Source organism: Citrus clementina, unplaced genomic scaffold (assembly GCF_000493195.1).
Source record: "Citrus clementina cultivar Clemenules unplaced genomic scaffold, Citrus_clementina_v1.0 scaffold_3, whole genome shotgun sequence".
Taxonomy (NCBI): domain Eukaryota; kingdom Viridiplantae; phylum Streptophyta; class Magnoliopsida; order Sapindales; family Rutaceae; genus Citrus; species Citrus x clementina.
Genome location: NW_006262339.1, coordinates 2,701,191 through 2,717,722, shown reverse-complemented (window position 1 = coordinate 2,717,722; position 16,532 = coordinate 2,701,191). Strand labels below are relative to the sequence as shown.

General features: G+C 35.5%; 3 protein-coding genes across 3 annotated transcripts; 2 read left to right on the top strand and 1 right to left on the bottom strand.

The window, feature by feature from the left end:
* The first annotated feature begins 1,680 nt into the window (after positions 1-1,680).
* Positions 1,681-6,880, top strand: LOC18048698 (betaine aldehyde dehydrogenase 1, chloroplastic). Its single transcript, XM_006439670.2, has 15 exons — positions 1,681-1,940; positions 2,125-2,267; positions 2,559-2,639; positions 2,723-2,871; positions 3,460-3,552; positions 3,638-3,761; positions 3,903-3,968; positions 4,244-4,310; positions 4,488-4,564; positions 5,193-5,306; positions 5,598-5,675; positions 5,760-5,911; positions 6,022-6,082; positions 6,194-6,300; positions 6,517-6,880. The coding sequence occupies exons 1-15, from the start codon at positions 1,826-1,828 to the stop codon at positions 6,605-6,607; spliced, it is 1,518 nt and encodes a 505-aa protein (XP_006439733.1). The 5' UTR covers positions 1,681-1,825; the 3' UTR covers positions 6,608-6,880.
* A 733-nt stretch (positions 6,881-7,613) lies between these two features.
* On the top strand, positions 7,614-11,849 carry LOC18048697 (mannose-1-phosphate guanyltransferase alpha). The gene is made up of 15 exons (XM_006439668.2): positions 7,614-8,099; positions 8,226-8,323; positions 8,415-8,515; positions 8,611-8,689; positions 8,901-8,961; positions 9,150-9,196; positions 9,283-9,375; positions 9,541-9,631; positions 9,924-9,972; positions 10,073-10,189; positions 10,361-10,508; positions 10,883-10,975; positions 11,078-11,146; positions 11,393-11,435; positions 11,543-11,849. Exons 1-15 carry the CDS (start codon positions 8,039-8,041, stop codon positions 11,641-11,643), a joined length of 1,251 nt encoding a protein of 416 aa, XP_006439731.1. The 5' UTR covers positions 7,614-8,038; the 3' UTR covers positions 11,644-11,849.
* A 312-nt stretch (positions 11,850-12,161) lies between these two features.
* Positions 12,162-15,016, bottom strand: LOC18048696 (pentatricopeptide repeat-containing protein At1g74900, mitochondrial). Its single transcript, XM_006439667.2, has 2 exons — positions 13,107-15,016; positions 12,162-12,598 (listed from the first exon to the last, which is right to left on the bottom strand). The coding sequence occupies exon 1, from the start codon at positions 14,926-14,928 to the stop codon at positions 13,447-13,449; it is 1,482 nt and encodes a 493-aa protein (XP_006439730.1). The 5' UTR covers positions 14,929-15,016; the 3' UTR covers positions 12,162-12,598; positions 13,107-13,446.
* Positions 15,017-16,532: the final 1,516 nt, after the last annotated feature.

Genomic DNA, 16,532 nt, shown 5'->3' with positions numbered 1-16,532 from the left:
AATTGAAGAGTGAGAAAGTAATTCTTCAAATTTGAAGAGAGATGATCATTTTTTATTTAAAAAATCTTAATTGGAGTGTTTTTTAGAACTTTAAATATTAATGTAACTCTTTAAATAAATAATAAAATCTTATTTAAAGAATTTTTTACTGACGCGATAAAAGCATTTAACGTCGATTTGCCGGTCTTCGGTTGATGCGGACGCCTTCATACCTCTATTGTCGTTATCCACCGCTACGCATGTTCACATGCTAAGGGCTAAGCTCAAATTATGCACGGTCGCATTCGAATCCGTATCGTATTCAATTAACTAATAAATAAATAAAAATTTTGGGAATATGGGATGCAATGCAATACATATCATATGATCCGCTGACATGCCAGCGAATTTCTTCGTATGAAATCCCACCGCTTCTTTAGAAAAATGGCCTGTGTCGGTGAATTTACATTTTTGTAGGACGACACGTAATTGAAGTAAGAGATGAAAATCGAAAACTTTGTGTTTTGTGTTTAATTCTGAAACGTTGGGACTTGGGAGTAGATTGATTGGTATATATAACGACAAAAGTTTTGGGGCTCGTCTAATTTCAACCATTTTGGACGCTATGATGGCCGGTCACCCACCTTTTTGCCTTTACGCTTATTAGCCCGTCCTTGCCTCCTTGAAGTCCAACTCCAAATCCCAAATTCAAACATCAATCCAACAAATAAAATTTGTCCTGATCAGCCGTGTAAATGTTAATATGTATTTTTCTTTGTTTGAATATTAATTAATTTTTGTTTTAATAAAGAATATTATTAAATTTAGAGATAATAAATTTCATAATCACGATCATGTTTTTTTTTTTTTTGACCCTTGTTAGGTGAGAATTGCCGATGCAAAGCAATCATTTACGAATTTCATGTACATAGCGTTCAGCGTGTAATCACAATTTTGATTTTATATGCTCTATTTTTCTTTTTGAAAAAAGAAAAACTAAAAAGCAAATTGGAGGGAAATATTTTCTTTTCTTCTTCGGCTTAAATACTAATTTAATTAATAAAAATTTCGTCACACGTAAATACATTTCTAAAATATTAGCTCTATTTAAAATTAAAGTTGAAATGCTATAAGTGATTTATTTCAGGAAATTTTAAAATTAACATTTAGTAAGTTTTCTCATTTAAACAATTCTACAAATAGATAAGAGATAGTTTTTATAAACAACTGTTTAAATAAGTTATCACCTATTTTTAAAGTTCTTGTTGTAATTTTAAATTTTAACAAAATAATAACTCTATTTTATTTTTTTATAAATCTTAATATGTAAATAAAAGATCATTAAAACATATATTTATTTTAATTATTATAATAAAAATTTTTCTTAAATGCATGGATTTTTAAGTTTTTTTTTTTGGTTTAAACCACTCGATTTCCGGCGACCGCATTGGGCCCCGACTAATTTAGATTTGGAGTGTAGTCACAGTTAAGGCTCTTTACCTCTCCCAAATAGTATGTTTAATGGGGATCGAACCCGAAAGCTCTTCCTACTTACTCAGCCTGCGTTATCAACTGTGCCACAACCGTTTCGTTGGGATTTTTAAGTTTTAAACCAACAGTGACAACAACGACACGTCTTCTCAAATACAAAAGCTTTTTAATTAATAACTCATTTTATTTACGCAACAAAAATAACTTATTATTTTATGAGACACTGCAATCCCAGTGATGAGGAAAATCATCAGCTATAAAAGCGAAAGTAGAAAGCAACTAATCCTTAAAAACCGAAACTGAGATTAAACACAGAAAAAAAAATAAAAGTAAAAAAACCGAGAGAAAAGGAAAAATGGCGATGGCGATCCCAATCCCAAGTCGTCAGCTGTTCATCAACGGTGAATGGAGAGAGCCCGTTCTCAAGAAACGCATCCCAATCGTTAATCCCACCACTGAAGAGATCGTCGGTCAGCCGCTCCACTCTCCTTGTTACTTAGTTTTGATTTAGTCGCAAAATTACGTTTATTATTATTATTATTTTTGGTGATGGAAAGAGTTTAGAGCTTTAACTCTACTGATCAGTTGAGGGAAGTTCAAAATTGAACTTGGTAAGCTCTGATTTAATGTGTTGGGTAATGTTTGTTTGTTTAGGTGATATTCCAGCAGCTACCGCTGAAGATGTTGAGCTGGCTGTGGATGCCGCCCGTCAAGCACTTTCTAGAAACAAAGGGAAGGATTGGTCCTCTGCATCCGGGGCATTTCGTGCTAAGTATTTGCGTGCTATTGCTGCTAAGGTTATTAGTTTTATCCATCTCTTATCAATATTCTTATTTTGATCATTCTGAGGTGTAGGCCTCCGCATTTTACTGAAATCTGGACCTTGAACATCAGTTTCTGAAAGATGAAACATCTCATTTGCTGAAATCCATTGATTATTTAACTTTTTGTATTGAGCTTTGAGCGTAATTTTGTTTGTCTAATAACAAGTCTCTGTACAAAGAGTTTTTTTTTTTTTGGGGATATTTTAACAAAATGTGGTAATTTAGGAGAGTGTGATTAATTGATCTTGGTATTTTGACGTGCAGATAACAGAGAGGAAGTCTGAACTGGCAAACCTTGAAACGATTGATTGTGGGAAGCCACTGGAAGAAGCTGTTTGGGACATCGTATGGCCGTGACACTATTGAAAAATTATTTGAAGTTGAGTATTTTGCGTATTTCCTTTTTTATGACTCTTCATGTTGTCCAGGATGATGTTGCTGGGTGTTTCGAGTACTATGCAGACCTTGCTGAAGGCTTAGATGCCAAACAAAAGGCTCCTGTTTCTCTTCCTATGGAGAATTTCAAGAGTTATGTACTTAAGGAACCCATTGGGGTTGTTGGATTGATTACTCCATGGTTAATGCTTCTTCCTGTGTTTACTGATTTATTTGTTTAAGTCTATAAAATATATTGTTGGTCCTTCCCCTTGCAATTTCATGCTGTTGCATGTAACTAGAATTAGTGACCATAAGTCCTGCCTTCTTCGCATTTCTTTCGCGACTGTGGAAGCTTAAAAAAGAAATTTCTTGATAAATAGTGCTTTGAAATTGCTTAAGCTTAGATGAGTCATGGGTTCCTTTAGTTGTTCCCTTCTGGTATGTAGCAATTTATGTGGACCCCAAACATTTTAAGCACATGCTTCTGGGCTACATCACATGTTTTTTATGAAGATAACTTCTGGTACTTCTGCCCTTGTACTTTTAATTTCCCTAATTGTTGTGCTACTTTATTAACTCCTTTATCAGCCTGAATCCCTGTGTGTTTCTGTGCAAACACTGAAACATATTTACTTAAATTATTCATGCCGATTTTTTATTGTAGGCCTGTACAGTAAACATGACTGAGAGATATATTGTTTATGTACTGCGGATTGTATAGCAATTCTGTGCCATCAAGATTCCTGATATTCAGTAAACTAACAATTGCTTGTTTTTTATGTTGAAGGAATTATCCTCTATTGATGGCCACATGGAAAGTGGCTCCTGCGTTGGCAGCAGGATGCGCTGCAATATTAAAGCCATCCGAATTGGCATCTGTGTATGATCTCAAATTTTATTAGCTAGGATCAGGTTGGATGTTGGTTTGTCATGTTGTGTGCCTGTAATTATATTAATTATTTCAGGACCTGTTTGGAGCTTGCTGAAGTGTGTAGAGAGGTGGGTCTTCCTCCCGGCATTCTTAATATTGTCACCGGATTGGGTCCTGAAGCTGGGGCTCCTTTGGTATCCCATCCCCATGTCGACAAGGTTCAATTGTCTTCATCATTTTTTTCATTGCCTTTTCTACAAATTTGAATCTTTATATAAAATCCCTTAGATTTTACAATGGCCTGAATTTTGGGTTGGAAATTTACCATCCATAGCTGCTAATGTATTTGATCATAACAGATTGCATTTACTGGAAGCAATGCAACAGGGATCAGGATAATGGCTGCTGCAGCTCCGATGGTCAAGGTATGTCAAAGTACTATAATCGAATTATTGTTAGTCTTTCCTGGCATTTGTGCTCCCTTGTTGATCCATGCGTAGTTCACATGCATGCGAACGATCATCTATATTATATCTTCATATGACTACTCTCTTGTAAAGCCTTTTTGATACCTGTAGGGTTTAAGACAGTAAAATTTTTTGTGTGGCATCTTCTCTCCGTGTGTATTCCTTCTTTTGCCCTTTTCAATTTACCATCTCAGTTTTTTTGAAAAACAAAATCGTATATGATTTCTTTGCAGCCTGTTTCTTTGGAGCTGGGAGGAAAAAGTCCAATCATTGTGTTTGAGGATGTTGATCTAGATAAAGGTTAGTGTTTTTGGAAATTATAAAGCATTGGGATTTTCCATGCTTCTCATATTGTTGAATTCCCCTTGCAAGAAAATAGTTGCCAAGAGAATTTCAGGCTTTTGAAAGCAATTGTAGGATGAAAATATCTATTGTGGTTGTTGATACTGATATCAATTTACTCTATGATTTAAACAGCGGTTGAGTGGACCATCTTTGGTTGCTTTTGGACAAATGGTCAGATCTGTAGTGCAACATCTCGCCTTCTTGTGCACGTAAGTACATAGTTGTCTGTTAGTTGTCCATTTTAATTTATCAATTTCATCAAAATTAGTCTACTCTATCCATCCCCCTCCCTTTGTCTCTGTGTTTGGACAGGCCTCAACCAGAAGTAAATCAACCAGCATTTGCTTCTCAGATTTATAACCTAAAATCAGCTTGTATACTGTTAGACCACATGTAAAACTATTAGAGCAGACCACAAGCTAGATCAAACATTTATATGCTGCAGCAATGTAGAGAGAAAACAGACAAGTACAGCAGATAAAAATGTCGAACATAGGTGTTCAAGTCCTACTGATTTAGATTAACATTCCAATATATATATATATATATAGAATCATTTTAGTGTTGCTTGGTTCTGCAGTTTAAGCTTTCAGCTGGCAGGGCTACTGTTTCCTCAGGCGTAAATTCATTTATCTAAAGTTAGAAGGCTAGAAGAGTGGTGTTTTGATTATTCCACTTCTGCTTACTTTATCTAGAAGCAGAACAGAAATGGAAGTATAGATTCCCAGGCTTAAATATAACAGTGAAGCATGGAAATAGTAGAGAAGGTGTTTTGTCAGACGTTTTCAGTTGCTTGAGGTGTGTAGACAGGGATCCTTATTGCTTACAATGTTGCAGGAAAGCATTGCAGCAGAATTTTTAGAGAGGATGGTGAAGTGGATCAAAAACATTAAGATTTCGGATCCACTGGAAGAAGGTTGCAGACTTGGTCCTGTTGTTAGCGGAGGGCAGGTAAGGTTGCAATTTTGAACAGGAACACTGTAGAGAAATTTTTTTCCTTAATGTTTCTTTCAGCCATTTCTCTTAGATTTGGTTTTTTGCAAAATAAATATCTCTAAACATAATCTGCACTAGCACTCATTTTCCATAACAATATGTGAATGCTCTTTCTTTGCTTGGAATGGGTCCATGATTAGGCTGTTGCATTTTTTCCGGTAACTTTAATAGCAAATTTGATTTAAATTATTGTCTGTAAATTTGAATAAAGAATGTGCTTTCTAATATATACTTAATCTGCTGCAGTATGAGAAAGTTTTGAAGTTCATTTCAAATGCCAAGAGCGAAGGTGCAACCATTTTGTGTGGTGGTGCTCGTCCTGAGGTATTGTCCACAACCTGTCACTGTTGGCACTCTGGTCTTTCTCAATAATTCATGATACTGAGCCAGTCCTTAAATGATTGGCAGCATCTGAAGAAGGGATTCTTTGTAGAACCAACCGTCATAACTGACATAGCGACATCAATGCAAATTTGGAGAGAAGAAGTTTTTGGACCTGTTTTGTGTGTCAAGGCATTTTCCACAGAAGATGAAGCCATTGAATTGGCAAATGACACCCGGTAAGTTGATTCAGTTACTGGAAAATTGGAAATGAAAAGATAAATTGGCTCTTTTTCTTTATCCTTATGTTTTCACAGTTCTGCTCTGACAATATATTGATTGTCCACAGTTATGGCTTGGGTGCTGCTGTGATATCCAAGGATTTGGAAAGGTGTGATCGTGTAAGCAAGGTGAGACTTGTCCTGGAGTGACATTTGCACATATAAATGCAAATAATCCTTGTCAGGAATCAGTTTATAGAATGTATATTTTAACTGTTTTCGTTGGTTGGCCTTCTGCAGGCTTTCCAAGCAGGCATTGTATGGATCAACTGCTCACAGCCATGCTTCTCTCAAGCTCCATGGGGGGGCAAAAAACATAGTGGTTTTGGCCGTGAATTAGGGGAATGGTATGGCCTGTTTTCCCACCAAATAATAATAATAAATTAATCTTGACCTATCAAGTAACTGCGGAGAATTTGTATTTCTCATGTATGCAATATAAAAGAAAACGTCTCAAAATATAAGTATTTTGAATCTTTAGTTGTTTAAGATATGTCAAATTAGTATTTGGTTGTCTGCTGATACTGATTTTGTGTTATTCTATTTGGCTGCCTTTTGAACAGGGGACTTGATAATTACTTGAGCGTGAAGCAGGTCACTCAGTATGTCTCAGATGAGCCATGGGGATGGTACAAGTCTCCTTCAAAGCTGTGAAATGAAAATGAGAAATTGCGGATGAAGCAAAACACAGATAGTAATGTGAGAGACGTACTGTACTGAAGCTATGTGCTAAGACTATGCAATAATAATAAGTAATGTAAAATGACAGAAACACTTCAGAATAGTTTATTCCCTTAGCCATGTTGTATTTCCCTTGTGGGATATCTTCGGCTTCCATTGGTTGTAAAACCATATTCCCAGACACTCTTGGAGTTTAATCATGGTTTCAGGCTCTTTAGCCTGCAATTAGATTCTTAGTTCTCGTCAGATTTTGGAGATCTTGTTTCACAAGTTTATTAGTGAGTAAATGATTAAAATTTAACTATTGCAGAGAAAACCCAAGTCAACAGATCATTTTGGTCCATTTTGCCTTGAGCAGCAAACTTCTAGCCTTTTAATAACAATTAAGGCCATGATGCATCTCTTCACGTGGTTAAGGGGGGAACACCATCAATCTCTCTCGACATTTACAGTTACCTTTTTCGCTTCTTAAACTAGAAGCAAAGGTTCTTAAAATGCTCCGCGCTTACTGACTTGCCAGCTCGAAATGAGTTGGGTGACTGGTGAGCTGAAGCTAGCTTCACGAGCAAAACAGGTGTTTGATCATGTGCGCAGCTTGAGAAATATAAAACTGAATTTAAGAATATGCGATGGATTCAGGATCCGAACCAAAGTCCGAGTCTGAGAATTTGAGGTGTTAGTTGCTGAATCCTGAGGATATTCTTTTTGCCGGCCCTTTTCACCAAGATAACGAATGTTAACGATCCTTGGGCACAGGGCACAAAAATCTTGGCGGATCATTCAAATTCTCTTTATTAAAGTGTTAGTGAGGACCCAACCATTTATAGTAATATTACATGAAGATGGGGTGAAAGTGATGAAACTCTGATTAACAACATAATGGCATGGCATTGCTCAATACGTTTTTGTAATTATATTTCAGATAACAAGCAAAAATGTCACTGTCGTCTAGTAGTAAAAAGATGGCGTACGTCCAAACGAGATTGAGACGGGCCCCACCACCAAATGTCTGTGTGAGGAAACTCACGCGGAAACTTCTTTGGTTGTCTTTGCTTCTTCAGCGTACTTATCGGAAACCAAACTGTAACTAATCGCATTTCGTACCACCTTTGTTTTTTTTTTTTTTCCCTTAACAACTTCTTCACCGACATCTATCTATTTTGTTGAACCACGTTCAGCTTCAGTGTTCACAATCCTTGCAATAACGAATACGCACACGGATACCGCTATAATAAGTAGCGATATCTTTGGGTCATACTGTACTAAAGTGGTCCCACTAGAAGAAGAATCGGATAAATTTCTCAATCTTTCGCTTCTGACACTGAACTCACATTGTCGTCGTTTTTGAAGATTTGAGTTGAATTGTTGCAGATTTTGAGAGATCTGGGTTTGTGTTGACTGGAGATGGGGAGCTCGGAGGATGATAAGGTGGTGGCCGTGATCATGGTGGGTGGTCCCACTAAAGGTAAATGCAATTTGTTTATTTGTTCTGTTTCATTTACAACAAATTATGGGGTGCCTTTTTTTGCTTTAATTGATGATTGATTGATAGCTTGATTGGTGTTGCGAATTTTGATTTTTGATGCAATAGGTACTCGATTCCGGCCATTGTCACTGAATATTCCAAAGCCTCTTTTCCCTTTAGGTGGACAGCCAATGGTTCATCACCCAATTTCTGCCTGTAAAAGAGTATGGATATTCTTGGATCCTTCCTTTTCTAATTGTTACTTTCAAATTTGAGGAGTGCTTGATTAATTGATATTTGCTTGTTCTGTTGTAGATTCCAAACCTCGCACAGATCTATCTTGTTGGATTCTACGAGGAGCGTGAATTTGCATTGTATGTCTCCTCAATCTCCAATGAGCTTAGAATCCCTGTCAGGTAATTCCCTCTTAGTTCTGGTTTTCTGCCCTATTTCCATTTGGACTGTTCAATCTTGGAGCTCACTCTTGTTCTTGATGAAATGTTATTGTTAGATATTTGAGGGAGGACAAGCCTCATGGTTCAGCTGGTGCACTTTACAACTTCAGAGATCTGATCATGGAAGACAACCCGGTTACTATCTTTGCCTTTTAATTTTGCATAGGCATGCTCTTTTGTCTAAATTTTTCTTACTTCACAAACATTTCTATTTCTACCTCCTGTCCCTTTAATATTAAGTATGTCAACTGCATATATTGATTCTAATGCATTTAGCATACAACAGTTGTCTTATTATTGTTTGTGTTATAATGTTATTGGTAACGTGTATTTTATTTTGCTTCAGTCTCATATCTTCTTGCTGAATTGCGATGTCTGCTGCAGTTTTCCACTGCCAGAGATGCTTGGTAATTATATTCTTTATACTGAAACTTGATTTCCTTTGCATTCTCTGTTCAAATTTCAAAATTGTCTGATTAGTTCCTTTTTCTTGAATCTTTTGCATGAGCAAGCAAGAAGCCAGTAATTTTAAGACTGGGCAAGGCTCATTTATGTTCTCCGGAAGCCTTATTGCCTTTTCTCTTTAATATTTCAGATGCTCATAGAAATTATGGTGGGATGGGAACTATACTCGTTATTAAGGTTAGTCAGGACATGCATAAGATGTTTATATAGTTGTTAACTTTTCTTTTATCTTCATTTTTGGATTCTTTTCTCTTATTACACAGGTTTCTGCTGAGTCAGCCAGCCAGTTTGGTGAATTGGTAGCTGATCCAGATACCAATGAATTGTTGCATTACACGGAGAAACCTGAAACTTTTGTATGTATAAGCTCAGAGATCTAACTGCTGTTTAACATGTTAAATATCCTTTGATATTGCTTGGAATGATTGATAAATTTTCAAACAGTTTCCTGCCCTGCTCTCCTATACTTTTGACTCTACCTATTTTATCTCAAGTGTTATAATAGTTATGTTGTAATGCAGGTAAGTGACCTAATAAATTGTGGTGTGTACGTATTTACACCAGATATCTTTAATGCTATCCAGGGTGTTTCTTCACAGCGGAAAGACAGAGGTCAGTAATACAGGATTCTGTCGGTAGGATGCTGGAGAGTGATAAAAATGTAAATGATGGTTTTGTTAGTTTTGCAGGCTTTAATGCACAGGCATAGCCTTTTATCATCCAAGTTAATTATAAACAAGGAATTAATATATTTAAATTTGTGCCGTTCAAGAACTTCAGGCTATTAAAATTTGATTTTTGATATGAAATTTACTCTGTTTTTCCGCTCTTTCTTTGTCCCTCATTTTACATATGGTATTGATTTTGTCATGTTAAAAACCAAGTTCTTTCTTGTCACTCGCAGAAAATCTGAGACGTGTATCCAGCTTTGAAGCGCTTCAGTCAGCTACTCGGTAAATCATTCCTGCTAATTCTTAGCCTGATTTTTTTTTCTTTTTTTATCATAAATAGATTTTTTTTTCTCTATCCATGATAACATGAGGTCATTCACAGGAATCTTACTACCGATTTCGTAAGGTTGGATCAAGATATCCTGTCACCTCTTGCAGGAAAGAAGCAGTTATACACTTATGAAACCATGGATTTCTGGGAACAAATTAAAACTCCTGGGTAAGCATATCATTTAACATAACTAACCCTCAAAAAATCCCTTACCAAATAAAGCATGGTAAACAAACCAAATTGAATGAAGAAAACCAACAAAACAGAATGAAATTAGAACAGAGAATAAAGATCTTTTACTCCTTAAGTAGGATCTGATCTTTTTATTTGTACATGCAGCATGTCTCTGAAATGCTCTGGCTTGTATCTTGCCCAATTCCGGCTTACCTCTCCCAATCTTTTGGCTAGCGGAGATGGTACCAAGAATGCCACTATAATTGGTGATGTTTATGTTCATCCATCAGCAAAAATACATCCAACTGCGAAGGTATTTTCTTTCATTACTTCCCGGGTTAAGTTATGCGGGTATAGTAAAGCATTGCTGGACAGTGCTTTACTAGACAAGCATCAGTTTGAATACTAACAGAAATAGCTTTCTTGTGGCATACAGCCCAAAAATGTTGTCTGGAAATGGTATCCAGGCACTAAAACTATAACATAATGCAGTTCTCATTTTCCTCTTCTTTTCTGCCATTGTCCATCTTCCTTCCTAGTCTCCAAATTATTACTTTATTACTGCACTGAGCTGAATAGTGAATTGAGAACCACCTTCTTCCATTTTACACATTGTCCTTTGTTTTCCTTCATTTTTTATCTTTACCTTAACTATAGAACTGACTTGTCTGCAATGCATGAAAACAGATTGGTCCCAATGTCTCAATTTCTGCCAATGCTCGTATAGGAGCAGGCGTAAGGCTCATTAGTTGCATCATACTTGACGGAGTTGAGATCATGGTAATTAAGCAATTTCTATGATTTGAAACCCTGCCTATCCAACCCAGCAAATTCGAACCCTCTGTTTATGTTAAGCTTGACATGTGTAAATCACTTTCTCAGGAAAATGCAGTTGTTACTAATGCAATTGTTGGGTGGAAGTCTTCTATTGGTAGATGGTCCCGTGTTCAGGCAAGTTCTAAATACAATTACTTAATGTGATTTTGATTTATGAGATTATCAAGTAATGAGACAATGTAGATGTATTGATGGTAAGTTTGCAAAAGGAGATGTTTTCTGATAGTTCCTCTTTCTGTCCCTAGTGGTGGAAGTAAAAGGGAGCACTTTTTGTTTTCTTTTCATTTTTTCCCTGTTTATTTATCCGAAGTTCTGCTGAATGTGCCAAATAATTTTATGTGTCTGATCAACGGATTACAGGCTGAAGGAGATTTCAATGCTAAACTCGGGATCACAATCCTTGGTACCTTCATGATGCATTTTCCCCCACCTTCCCTTAACTTTTCAATTTTTTTATTTGAAGTATAAAGTTGTTTGCAATCTGACTTATATTATAAATGTCTGTTCTAGGTGAGGCTGTGGGTGTTGAAGATGAAGTAGTTGTGACTAACAGCATTGTCCTTCCAAACAAAACACTCAATGTTAGTGTTCATCAGGAAATTATCCTATGATAGAGCTCCACATATCCCACACCAAAGGTTACTTTTGGGCTCTCCGTGTATTTCCCTTTATTATTGATTTATTGTCATGATTTCTCTTTTTACTGTTTTCCAAATTTCAAGTAGAAACACCGACATTTAAATTTAAAATAGTTCAGCACCCATTTGTAAATTGAGATTTGGCTGTTGGAATAAAAATTTTGACTATTGGCTACTTATGTGAAATCTGGAAAGAGTTTTCTAGCCAGGAGCGTAGCAAAAGTCGAAAGAATCATTTTAAGACGATGGGTGACAATGAATTCTGTGATCAGTGCCTCTTTGAAACTTCAATGTTTTAGCTTAATCTCTCAAGTAAAGATTAATGCAGAGATCTTGCTGGCATCATCTACCTTTTTTTAAACACCACTCTGAATGACATCAGTAATGCGCATTAGGACAGTAATGTCTCAGGATGCTAATTCAAAACAAATAAGTGATACTAGAGATAAATGTTTTGTATTAGACAACAGAACATGCAATTGGTCAGATGATAGAAGCAAGGAACTATGTCAACATAATAAAATTGCTTATCTAATTGAAAGCAATATATAATTTGAGTTTATTACATGATAACAGACTCAACCGAGTAGGATGTATTTTACACACACACACCCCTATCTCATTTCATAGTGAGGTGGGTTGTCAACGTCCCCTTCTACTGGCGCATGGTTCCATGTGTATGTTCCAAGGATATAGAGATAAGCGAGGTCAGGTATCGGATGATGCATTTGGTAGCCTTTAGTGCCCTCACTCCAAGGATTAAGGCAATAACCACTGCATATCAAAGGTCATATCTAACAGTTCCATTAGAATGTGTGCAAAATTTTAGTCAAATTGGCACATAGACAATTGAGATCAATGCCACAGGCATCAAATGATGCATTTGGTAGCCTTTAGTTCCCTCCTCCAAGGATTAAGGCAATAACCACTGCATAGCCAAGGTCATATCAAACCGTTCCATTAGAATGTGTGCAAAATTTTAGAATCTAAGTTAAATTGGAACATAGACAAAGCCACAGACATTTAAAAGACAACTTAATAGCACTGTTTAGCTTGCAGAAAAACCAGCTGCCACTATCATGGGCCACATATGCCTTTTCTTATTGGGAACATGTATAATGTTGTTAATATGAACAACAATTATAAAAAGTTGAGTCAGAAGTTTTGATACTCATCAAGAATTATTTAAAAGCAGCCCTTATCCAAAGAAGATAATGCAAACTGACTATGACAGCAATTCAGTGCATTAAATTTGAAACATGCTATGATCATACTCAAGTATTAGAGCAATGTAGATTCCAAACACACACAAAAAGGAAAAAGAGTGACAATAAGCGACAGTTTCTTCTACCTAAATGATCCAGACATCATTTTTCAAATCGGTGGTGATAATCATAGTAACACAAAATGGCAAAGAAGGAAGAATGCAGGCAAACCTCATGACTTGATTGAAACCATGACATCAACATCACTCAATATCCAGTGCTGCTACGCAGAATGGTACTTTATTTTATTTTTTTTCCAAAACCATTGGAAGATGATGTGGTGCCTCCACCAGAATCTGGAGAGTCTTCAGACTTTCAAAGTCCCCTCTATCACTACCCTCGTAATAGTATTCATTCTCTCAACTGCTTTGAGAAGTAAGCAGTAAAACCCAATACTCAAGTGCCTACTGAACTAGCACATCACAGCAAATTCAAATGGCAAGCAGTCCTCTGAGCGGCACAGAATCCCAAACGGACTTGGTTCATGAGCAAATGTGAATACTGATTGACCTCAAAGTTTGAATTGGCGAGGAAGACGGCCACATCTGCTCTGCAATCTCAGAATCTCTTTGGCTAGACCTTGATTACCAATTAGTAGAAGCCCATTCAAAACTCGATTGAAAGTGAACTTCCTTGGCATGAATCCTCTATCAACCATTTCAATCAACAACTTCCCAGCCACCAGCAAATCATCTGATTTCTTCCTCACAAACATTGAACTAATTAAAATATTGTACGTATCTAAATTTGGCAAGCAAACCCCACTACCCATCTTCTCAAACAACTCCAAACCCCTTTCAATCTCTCCAGCATCACAAAAATATCGGATCAAAATATTGTAAGTCTGCACATTTGGCTCACACTCATCATCCTTCATTCTTCCCACAAATTCCAAGGCTCTTTCCATTTCGCCTGCGTGACACAACCCTCTAATAACCACATTATAAGTTGTTGAGTTGGGCATATAACCCTTCCTCACCATCTCCTCAAAAACCAATATAGCATTCTCCACAGAGTCCTTCTTACACAAAACCTGAATCATGGCGTTATAAGTTGCAACTGATGGAAGCACACCACCGTTGACCATCCCATCAAAAACATTTCGAGCTCTCTTAATCTCACCCACAATTCCAAACCCATGAACAATTGTAGTATAAGTAACAACATCAATTTCACATTTCCTCTTCTTCATCTCCAAAAAGAACCTCCACGCTTCCTCAATTTGACCAGCTCTAAAATACCCTTTAAGTACTATATTATAAGTTGTCAAATTCGGGTTCAATCCTCTATCAACCATCTCCTTCAAAACCTCCAAGGCCTTGTTAGTCCTCTTAACTAAACACCACCCATTTGCAATCACATTATAACTAATAACATCGGCCTTAAATTTCCCCCTAAAAACCTTAAACAAATTATAAGCCTTTTCGACTTTTTTCTCTTTACACAACAGATCAAGAATGGTATTAAAAGAATTCAAGCTTTGCCGACAACCATGTTCATGCATTGACAAGAAAATCTTGACAGCTCTATCAGCTTTCCCAGCAGAGACATACCTTTCGGCGATGATTGCGAATGTTTTCTGGGTGGGGCCAAGGCGGAGCGATTTCATACGGTGCACGAGGATCCATACGGTCCTGTAGTCGCGCAGGCGGGCAGCGAGGTCAATGGCGTGGTCAAAGGAGGAGCGGGAGTGAGCGTAAGTTGGGTGGTAGGAGAGGATATTGAAGAAGTGGAGGGCTTTGAGGGCATGGTTCCAGAGGCGTTTGATAATTTGGTCGACGAGTTGTGGGGTCCAATGGAGACTGGGGCAGTGGAGGGTCTGGGTTAGGGTACGTGGGTCGGTGGAGGTCAGTATGAGGCTGGCTAAGGCGGCTGGGTCGGCAGCTGCCGGTGGTAACGGTGCCGGTGAGGTGGTGGTGAGAGGTGAAAGATCTCGGTAAATACAGAAGAAGTGAAAGTGATTTTTTGGAGGTTTTCGAAGCAACGCGAACATTTGAGCTCACATTTTTGGCTACTTGGCTAGTTCCGCCTTTTTCTAAAGCTCCGTCTCAAATTTTTTCTTTTTCACCAAAATCAGTGACCAGTCGCGCGTACAAAAATTACAACAATATTTTTATATTAACTCTTTTTATTATTAATATAATAATAACATACAGAAGGCTCGTACGCTGTGCCGGATTGAATTGGGTTGTATTAGATCAAATTAGATAAGATAATATTAGATAAAATAATATTGTATTATATATAATTTTATATTGTGTCTGGTGTAATATTGGATTAAACTATAAATAATTATGTCTCATATTTGTTATGACATGAGATTAGTTAGTAACTAATATTATGTCTTATATATTATTTTATTAAAATCATCTTAGATTTACTTTAAAATGACATGTAATATAATCTAACTTAAATCAATAATTATTGATAAATTTATAAAAAAAAAAAAGCAAAATCTTCCCTTAATTTTTTTTAATATTTAACATGTTATAATTTTTAATCCCATGAATAGTAGAGGACAAAGTTTTAACTTAGAAAATGTAATATCAGGCATCTCTTAGGATGAAAATTTGCCACTATTGGGATTAAGTAGTGGGTCCATTATTGTTATCCTAACTTTACTTTTTTTTTTACACCAAACATGATATAAGGATTATTTTATACTAAAGTTATCTAATCCCATGATATATAACTAAAACCAAATGCCCAGATAGTAATGGCGCGTCATATTTCACATATTGGTTTCACATAGCTGAACTATATATAAAATTATAAAAATAACATCAATCAAATTACAAATGAGCGAATAATTACATACATGAAATGATTGCCCATATAAAATGCAAGATCAAATAGTCCTTGAGGGTGCATCTCACGTATTGTATTGTACTTGTGGTGCATTTATTAGGACATATTATATTAAATTGTAATTCAATACATATTTAGTGTAGTATAGCTGATTTTATATAAAATTAAATTATTATCATTTTATTATTAATATTATAAATAAATTAAAAATTTCTTAATAGGTTTTATTATTAATTTTTTGAAATTTATTATTTTTATATTATAAAATGATTAACAATATACTATTATAAAATATAAAATACTGTAATAATATTAATAAATTATAATATAATATTATAATATAATTTATTTCTATATATTAGTTATAATAATAGAGTATAATTTAAAATTATAAAATATAAAATATAATTATATTATATTAACATTTAATATTAGGTTATAAATTTTTTTTATTTTAGTAAATAATAAATTATAAATAAAATTAAAATACATTTTACATATTTAAGGAAAATAATTAAAGTGAGTTTATGTAATGAAAGTAAAATAATTTATTATCATTTATTTATTAAATAGTTAGGCTAACTAATAATTTATATTATTATGTAAATTAAATTAATATTTAATGATATAAAACTTAAATTGATATAAATTTATTATATATAAAATAATGTTTAACAAAATTAAATTTATTATACTTTATGAATAATAAAAGTTAAATGGTTGTACTTAAAATATGAACCGTGTTTCAACGCAATACAACTTAAACCTACTTTCCATAGGTTAATTTTA